This window comes from Sinocyclocheilus anshuiensis, unplaced genomic scaffold (assembly GCF_001515605.1).
Source record: "Sinocyclocheilus anshuiensis isolate Anshui unplaced genomic scaffold, SAMN03320099.WGS_v1.1 scaffold190, whole genome shotgun sequence".
In the NCBI taxonomy this organism is placed as follows: domain Eukaryota; kingdom Metazoa; phylum Chordata; class Actinopteri; order Cypriniformes; family Cyprinidae; genus Sinocyclocheilus; species Sinocyclocheilus anshuiensis.
The window spans coordinates 316,942-326,244 of NW_015547663.1; the positions used below are offsets into that span (position 1 = coordinate 316,942).

The window sequence follows — 9,303 nt, forward strand, 5'->3', positions numbered from 1 at the left end:
ATGGGGCCAACAGTGATGGGGCACTTGGCTGGGGTTGCAGAGTTCAGCCCAGCGGGGGGACAACCATTTACAATATTCTTCAGAAGATGACGTCTCTTCTTGGTCAAAGGATACAGAGGCATTAGCATGCAGCTGTGCTGTGTAAAATCAACACACAAGGGCTGTGCATGGCCAAAATCTGATGTTTCGGCAGCTGATATCAAGCCAAGCCTCATGGTTTAGGATGAGTGAATTTCTACTTGGATACGTTTTGACAGTGATGAAAGCATAAAATAATACAAGCAGTGATGCTGCTGGTTGCATAAAAACCACAAGACACAAATATTTAGTGCAGCCCCAAAATATCAGTATTGCAATACTAATGAACATTTCTCATGCATCAAACACACTTGTTTACTCTTCCTGTTTCTTTCATGTGACATGTAAGCCACATAAGGTTTCACTATCTACAGCTTCTCACCTGATCTTTTTTTCTCTTCCTCCCTTATTGCATTTCCCCTTTTATTGTCCTCCTGTGTTTCTATAGATTTTGGGTGCTTTGCCATCATCACAGGGGTCAGGAAGCGCATAGAAGCTTCAAACAGTGTGGTCTATGCTGTGATCACTCGGGGTATCTATCTCTGTTTCTCTCAGTGTACATACATCAAGAGAGAAAAACAATCAAACAGCACTAACTTTATAGGCTGCGGTGAAGTGCACGGCTCTGAGAAAACCTCATTGTTTAATGCATCCAGGCTCAAGGCTGCTGACTTTGCATGTGCTTGCTTGCTTAAGAGCATGCCTGCCATATTCATGATGTACTCTTACTTCTCTGTGCCCCAAAGCTCTCAGAAATACCTTTATCTAGACTAAACTATCTAGACAAACCAATTAAAAAACAATCATTCCCCCCATCATGTTCTGATTTACTAATCCTCATCTCGTTCCTTTTGTTTTCCACGGAAGAAACTCACACGGGACTGAAAAAACAGAACATTTTTGAGTTACAATTCTCTCACACAATGCTAAATTCAACAGAATTTGTAGGGAATTACTTGCTATTTAGAGGATTTTTACTTTCTTTTATCCCAGTGCACTGGCAATGAACAATGAGGCCAGCCTTGCCGCCTTTGCTTATTGATTCATATATTTCTCACATTTCGCATTTACAGAAGATACAGAACCAGTGAGCAGTTCGTACGAGTCCTATGATGAGGAAGAAGTGACGAAGGGTAAGTCCACTGCGCAGCACCAGTGGCCGTCTCCAGAGGCATCCATCGAGCTAATGAAAGATGCACGCATCTGTGCCTTCCTCTGGAGGAAGAAGTGGCTCGGCCAGTGGGCTAAACAGCTGTGTGTCATCCGTGAACATCGTCTCTTGGTATGTGACATCATTGCTTATGTCAGTGACACCCATTTCCCACCCATAGCTCATCTATGATATGAATGTGTACACAGAATGTTTACATGTATTACTAATACTAGCAGTAATTATTTACTTAAATGTTTGCTTTTAACTTTAATATTCCCTTCAAACAGACAATTTAGTCAACATAAATAAAAAAAATGACCATATTTACTTTCTAAATGCACGTTGGTCTACCTGTGTATGGTTTATTGTTGCACATAATTATGAAGAATACAAGTTTGTCTTTTTGTAATCTTTAATCAAAATGTAATAACTTGCGCCACCCCTAAAGTGACTTTATTTGGATGGTGTCACCAAGACCTCTTAAAGACCTTGAAAAAGCTCTCCCCTTCATCCACCTCTCATGGAACATTTCATGATTCAGTCAATTTTCAGTGGGAAAAAAATCAAGTTCCACCCATAAAAATCCTCAAAAATGTCTCATTACAGAAGAAAAATGGGATGCAACCGTTTTGCATCTAACATTTACATTTATGCATTTGGCAGATGCTGACTTGACTTGCATTGAAGCTATACATTTTATCAGTTCATGCAGTTATTGTGAATCGCACCCATGACCTTGGCGTTGCTAGCATCATGATCTATTTTTGCTACAAACATTTTTTATGTTGACATTTACTAGCACTAGTGGAATATCCACGATTTTTAATAAAGCTCTATTAGGAATTATATTTAATTAAAATAGTCAGTGTCTGATTTTTTTTTTAATGCTACTGTGTTCAGTGCTACAAAAGCTCAAAGGATCAGACTCCACTGCTGGATATCAGTCTGCTGGGCTGCAGTGTTGTCTACAAAGAGAAACAAACTAAGAGGAAAGAGCACAGGCTAAAAATAACCCCACTGGGTGGAGAAGCCATTGTCCTGGGACTGCAGAGCAAAGAGCAGGCTGAACAATGGCTAAAGGTGAGGGCCAATGGGGTCTGGCCCATATAGATGAATAATCAGTGTTCTGTTTGTGCGGACATTGTTTATAGCCTTTCATCTTTATTCAAGGTTATTCAAGAAATTAGTCCGAAGAATACTGCAGGATCTGCTGATGTAACTGACTCTCCAACACTCATCTGTACTAAGGTATGATAGATTGGGGTTTATTTTCTGATTGATTTATGTATGAAACTCTGTCCAATTTTGGGTGGATTTTTCATAAAGTAGTCTCTGTATCATGTTAAGCTTAAAAGTTCTGCCCTTTCTGGCAGGGTGAGCAAAGCGAGAGATATTCAGTGGCGTCTGAGAGTGGCAGCAGCACAGACAGTCACGCAGAGAACCTGGAGAACAAAGATGGTGAGAGTGGACCATTGCAGCAATTCTTAGGTGTCTGTTTGCTTGACTACACTGGAAGTGACTTGAAGTTGTCTAAACTGGTAGAGTTGAAGATGCTTGTCACCTAAGAATGTTGCTTAACCATGAACCAATCAGCTGTAAAATCAGTTGCAGACTTGACTGCAGTATCAATACAAATACAGTTGATAACTTTGTGTACCTGTTATTTTCAATAGAAATACATTGATATAAGAATAAAAAATGCATCATGATCATTAGAAACGAGGCGATCAACTAAAGTTGTAATACCTCACCAGGCACTTCCAGAGTAGAAAGCTTAATTGATTATAGTGTGTATACATGCATCACATACAAGTTCAAAACTTTGGGGTCAGTATTATTTTTTAAGTAATTTCTATACTTTTATTTAGCAGAAATGCATAATATTTTTCACAATTTACACTGAAGACATGTAATGCTATAAAAGATTTCTATATTTAAAAAAATGCTGTTCTTTTGAATTTTATATTCATCAAATATTCCTGGAAAACAAAGTGTATCACGGTTTTCACAAAAATATTAAGCAGCACAACTGTTTTCAACATTGATATCAAATCAGCATATGAGAAGGATTTCTGAAGGATCATGTGACACTGAAAACTGGAGTAATGGCTGCTGAAAATTCAGCTTTGCCATCACTGCAATAAATTACATTTTAAATTTATTTTAAATTATAATATTTCACAATATTACTGTAGTAGTTATATTATTGTAATTGTATTTAATATTTACCTTTCAATTGTCATTTAAACTTTAGTTAAGAAGAAATACGGCAAGTTTAGTAACCTTATGAACATTGGAAAAAAGAAGGTTTCCTCTTTGGAAAGTCCGGAGAAGACTGTGGATACGTCAGGTAACCAATCATCAGTATTATTAGTTGACAAGTTTTAAAAACTTCCACAAAACCTACCATTTTCATCACCTTCTCTTTGTTCCAGGCTACCTAAACGTCCTGGTGAACACTCAGTGGAGAAGCAGGTGGTGCTCAGTGAGGGACAGGCAGCTTTGGATCTACAACGACAAAAGCAAGAGCAAAGCATCCCAGCAGCCAGTGGCTCTGGAGGGGTGCATGGTCCTGCCAGACCCCAGCCCTGAGCACCTGTACTCATTCCACATCCAAATGGATGGAGAGGAGCTCGTAATCCTAGAAGTGAGTAAAGAGAGGTCACTCAAACCTCAAAGTTTGTGGTGTATAACATCTGTATAAGACAATTGTTTGTTACAGTAAAGCAGAAGACCAGAGGTGACTGATTAGTAATTCGTTACACTCGCATAATGAGCCACTGTTTTTCCCAGTCTCACTGTCTGATGCCCTCGTGTATTTTGGCATCAGTCCAACAGCCTGAATGAGATTTCTGAGAACTCCCCTCTTTCATTCAGTTCTGGTGTATACAGCTTTGTGTGATTCACAGCTAATTTTTTATGTGCTAAACAAATAATGGACACTTCCAAATGATATACACTACTGTTCCAAAGTTTGAAGTTTCTTGTGCTCACGAAGCTGCATTTATTTGACCAAAAATATAGAAAAAAACACTAATATTGTGGAATATTTTTACAACTTAACATAACAGATTTCTTTTTTAATATTTTGAAAATGCAATTTATTCCTGTGATGGTAAAGCTGAATTTTCAGCAGCCATTACTCCAGTCTTCAGTCTCACATGATCCTTCATAAAACATTCTAATATGCTGTTTTGGTGCTTAAGAAACATTTCTTAATATTATCTACAGTATGTTGAAAACAGTTGTGCTGCTTAATGTTTTTGCAGAGACTGTGATGCATTTTTTTCTGGATTTTTTGATAAATAGATTTTCTTGATAGAATCTGAAATAGAATTTTTTTTATGCAATTTTTTTTTTTTTGGCAGATAGTTTTACCAGGCCTAGCTGCACCAGTGAAGATATATGAATATCTTACGGGGCATCGATGATTAAATATCCTCCTCTTTCCTCTCAGACTAAGTCCTCTGCTGATATGGGCCACTGGCTAGGGCTCATACTGTCACAGACAGGCACCAAAACAGACCCAGAAGATCTCACCTACGACTATGTGAACTCTGAGAGAATATCCAGTATTGTCAATGCTGCCAAGACGTCCATGTAGTAAGTTACTTCATGTACATCAGTTGTTATAAAAAAAAAAAAAAGTATAGTTCACACAAAAATGAACATTTTGTCGTCATTTTCTCACCCTCATATGTTTTCACAAACCTGCATGGGTTTCTTCCATGGTGTACAAAAGGAGAAAATTTGAACAATAGCCTTGAGGCTGAGACTGTAAACAGACAAAATGAAATAAAATATAGCATAATACACAAATACACCATAAAATTGGCCCATATTACTTATGAATCATATGCATAGTCATATGAGAGGTTTGTTTGCTTTTTTGAGATTTTGGAGCCTGATTTGTTTGTATTTGTCAGTCTAATGCAGAGGAGGTACTCAGAGCCCAACACATACACAGACAGCCCTCCGTCAGACTCTCATACCTGTGATGACATATACGATGATGTGCCATCCACAGAGAACGAACAGGAGGTGGGTGAGACACCCTTGCCATGCTTTTGTCATTAATCTACAGCACCCACTTTCCTGCAGCTGTGCTTATTTTGAGTCATAGACTCAGGATAGTGGAAGATTCACTAAGCATTCCGCCAAAAATAATAAGAGTGACAGGAAGTCATTGCTGTGAAAGTGTTGTGTTTTTGTAACCCTGCAGGCCGTCCAACTTCAATAATGTTTCTCTGATACTGTTGCTCTCTCCGGCTGTAGGAGGTTCAAGAGGTTCAGAATGACAGCGAGGAGGGAACAGCAAGCGGCGAGGAGAACGGGAAGGACAGAGTGTATCTGGATCTGATCCCGGTTCGCTCCTTCCTGCACACGAGCTCGGGCAGAGTGTCACCTCAGACGTCCAACACCGCACAGACAGAGCTCAGTCCCTCAGCTGCTCCCCAGGATGATCAGCTACACCCTAAAGAGGTTAACCATTTTAAAATGGAAAATACATGTTAATAGATCTAAATTTGAGCTATTTATTTATGTGTTTCATTTCTTTAAATTGACTAATTTTTAATGGAAATCTTTTGCAACATTATAAATGTCTTTTTCATACATTTTAAGCATCCTTGCATTAAATAATTTATTTAAAAAAAAAAAAATTTACCTGAGCTTAAACTTTTGAATGAGTGTATATATACATTTTGCCAGTATGTGCATTCCCTGGTAATTAAATGCATTACCTTGGTGTTGTTAGTGCCAGAATACAAATATTTACTTATTAATATTGATATAAAATTAAATAAAAACATAAACTGCCATTCAAAAGTTTGGGATCAGTAAGATTTTTAATGTTTTTTAATGTTTCTTATGCTCATCAAGGCTGTATTTATTTGATCAAAAATACAGAAAAAACAGTAATATTGTGAAATAGTATTGCAATTTCTAATATTGGAGTCCTATTTTAATATACTTTAAAATATAATTTATTTCTGTGATTTACTTCCATTATTCCAGTCTTCAGTGTCACATGATACTTCAGAAATCATTCTAATATGCTGATTTATTATCAGTGTTGAAACTGTTGTGCTGCTTAATATTTTTTTGGAACCTGTGATACATTTTTTATTTGATTCTTTGATGAATAAAAAGTTTTTTTTCTGTACATTTAATCAAATAGATACAGCCTTGAGCATAAGAAGCTTCTTTAAAAAACATTAAAAAATGTACTGATCCCAAACTTTTGAACGGCAGTGTAAATATACAAATATTTTAAAACAAATGTTTAAAACCTTCTATACAATTCTTGTCTAAAACAGAATGAAACAAATGAAAGCTCATTACCAAGCAGCACAGAGAACCTCGATCCTCCACCTGTTGCTCCTAGAGTGGACACAGACCCCTCTCCAGCCCCCAATCTGCACGTCCAGACTCAAAGAATCAGTTTCCTCAGTCCTCAAAAGAGGGCCTCTCCCACCTCGATGCCATCCCAAACCCAAACCCTACCCCATACATCTGCACAGACGCCCCAGAGTCCACCCACCTCCAGAGGAAGAGCCGCCAGCACAGATAGATTTCTCGATAAACTCAAATTCTCTCCAGCAGGTAAGGGTCGTCACTTGTAAAACAGACCTACAAAACTTTTATTTATTTACCCTGCTGTGCTTTTCCCAGCCATGCACTCAAGTGAGCATACCTTCAGTATGTGAATGTAGGTCATGACTCAAAGCTCCTACACATTCCCTCATGTTTAGCAGGCCCGGGGTCGGTTGAGGTGAAATTAGGGAAGAACAGGACGGAAGCCGACGTGCGGCGTTACACCGACGAGCGAGACCGGCTGGAACGAGAGAGGGAGGGGGTTAAAAACACTCTGGCCACACTGAGGAAAGACAGACGAGAGGTGAAAGAGGAGCTGAGCTCCTGCCAAGGTACTGCAGCGCCACCTATTGGTCATGTTTGGAAATGCCCATGTGTTAAAAGCAGTAGTTTTGATGGTGTTTCAACTTTGTGCTTTCTTTCTATTTTCAAATTGCAATTGTTTTTATATATTACTTGTTAGTTCTGACATACCATAACACCACAATGTCACTCTAAATGTAAAATGCTAATAAATGCTTTTGATTATGGCTTGTATAGACCCTACTCAGCAGGCCTCTCTGGAGGCTCGTCTGAAGCAGATGGAGGAGACGTGTCGTGAGGCGGAGCGTCGGCGAGTGGAGGTGGAGCTTAGCCTGATGGAGGTGAAGGAGAATTTGAGAAAAGTGGAAGCTGGACCCTTTACACTGGGCACCACGGTAGATAGCAGTCTACTGGAAACTTCTTCAATGGTTAGTATGACGACAGCAAATAAGAATTTTAAAATATATAATATAAAAAAACAGAAACAGTTATTTTGAATTGTAATATTTCACAATGTTACTGTTTTTACTGTGTTGTGTTTTTGATCAAATAAAGGCAGCCTTGGTGAGCATAAGATACGTGTTTCAAAAACAAACAAGCAAAAAATAAAAAACGTACCTACTCAAACTTCTGAATAGTAGTGTATAATCTGTTGCAAAACCAAAGGAGCTGCTTACCTGACATAAGCATACTAGGGGGAAATAAATATTCAGTATAGTTGAGAACAAAATTCCACTGTTTTATAATAATTCTACTTTTTTTGAGCAACACAAGTCTAGCTGATTATATTGTTGTGTATTCTAGCCCAAGATGGCACCAGTATCCAGCCCTGCTCCAAATACACCCACCAACACCACTAACGATGGAGATTCACCTGTCAACTCCGCCACAGCGCTGAAGAACAGACCCCTGTCCATCATGGCATCCGGCAAAGGAAACGTTCTGCAGAAAGCCAAGGTCAGAGTCCACTTATGCATCCATAGTCCTAACAGAGAGCTTAGCTTTTTGATAACATTTAATACATTTCTCAATCAAAGCAACTATGCACAAAAAAGTACTAATTAACATGATTTTTGGACTTGCACCGTGGCAATTCCATTGCATTCTTTGAAGTACATTAAAGTACCATATGTATAGCAGTATATACACTACCATTTAAAGGTTTGTTTGTTTAAATTTTAAATGTTTTTGACAAAAGTCTCTTATTCTGACCAAGGTTGCCAATTTATTTGGTCAAAAATACAGTAAAAACAGTAATATTGTGAAATATTACTACAAAATAACTGTATATAACTATCATGTTTTACTACAAAAAAATGTATTCACTGATGGCAAAGCTGAATTTTCAGCAGCCATTTTTTCATTATTCTTTGAAAGGAAAGTTCAAAAGAACAGCATTTTGTTTTAATAATTTTTTTGTGTAACAAAGTTAATGTCTTTACTGTCACTTTTGATCAAATGAATGCATTCTTGCTAAATAAAAGCATTAATTTCTTTATTTAAAAAAGCTTACTTCCCCCAAACATTTGAACGGTAGTGTGTATATATAACAATGGTATATGGTTATGCAAAGTTCTAATGGTATTACTATCTGAAACCATTACCACCAGAAGTTTATTCAGTCATTGTTTTTTTTAAATATATTATTATTATTTTTATATAATATATTCCTGTGTTATGTCATTCTCTCTCTGCAGGAGTGGGAGAAAAAATCCACAACCTAGTGGAAAGGAACAGACAGCACAAATTGACTTTTTAGCCAAAGCTCAAAGGACTGCTAAGGCAAATGCTTCAAGCAGGGAGGGAGAGAGAGAGAGGGTGTGTCCAATGACCTGCAGGCTCCGCCTCTCTAAAACATCACCCTCCACTCGTCCCTGCTTCTCTGCATTCAGAGGCTGAGATGGTACTGGGTACATGCAGGCAGCTGATCCAAGACAATATTTTCTGTTCCCTGCCAAATAACGCCACTGGTCGACAATCGATTTTAAATATATTCAAGTCAATTTTATGTAAGAGAAAGGAAGGGAATAACTGAAATAACTCTTCCAGTGGTGTGCACATTATTTGATGGATGTTTCACAAGCTTGAGAAGAGACCAAAAAAACAGTTAGGCGAGCTTCGAGAACCACTATTTTTAGATTGAAACATTTAGATTCAAAAATTCGTAAATCAGC

The 9,303-nt window shown here is 37.9% G+C and overlaps 1 protein-coding gene across 1 annotated transcript in view; it reads left to right on the forward strand.

Moving 5' to 3' along the window:
- LOC107702445 (actin filament-associated protein 1-like 2) overlaps window positions 1-8,902 on the forward strand; it is a 39,073-nt gene extending 30,171 nt beyond the window's left edge. The window contains exons 6-19 of the mRNA XM_016504766.1: window positions 1,152-1,360; window positions 2,132-2,311; window positions 2,402-2,479; window positions 2,605-2,689; window positions 3,486-3,581; window positions 3,667-3,878; window positions 4,689-4,834; window positions 5,158-5,272; window positions 5,507-5,713; window positions 6,550-6,835; window positions 6,985-7,158; window positions 7,367-7,557; window positions 7,934-8,086; window positions 8,827-8,902. Of these exons, the coding sequence (XP_016360252.1) occupies window positions 1,152-1,360; window positions 2,132-2,311; window positions 2,402-2,479; window positions 2,605-2,689; window positions 3,486-3,581; window positions 3,667-3,878; window positions 4,689-4,834; window positions 5,158-5,272; window positions 5,507-5,713; window positions 6,550-6,835; window positions 6,985-7,158; window positions 7,367-7,557; window positions 7,934-8,086; window positions 8,827-8,853 (2,159 nt within the window). The 3' untranslated portion in view covers window positions 8,854-8,902. The remainder of the gene's footprint in view (window positions 1-1,151; window positions 1,361-2,131; window positions 2,312-2,401; window positions 2,480-2,604; window positions 2,690-3,485; window positions 3,582-3,666; window positions 3,879-4,688; window positions 4,835-5,157; window positions 5,273-5,506; window positions 5,714-6,549; window positions 6,836-6,984; window positions 7,159-7,366; window positions 7,558-7,933; window positions 8,087-8,826) is intronic.
- Window positions 8,903-9,303: the final 401 nt, after the last annotated feature.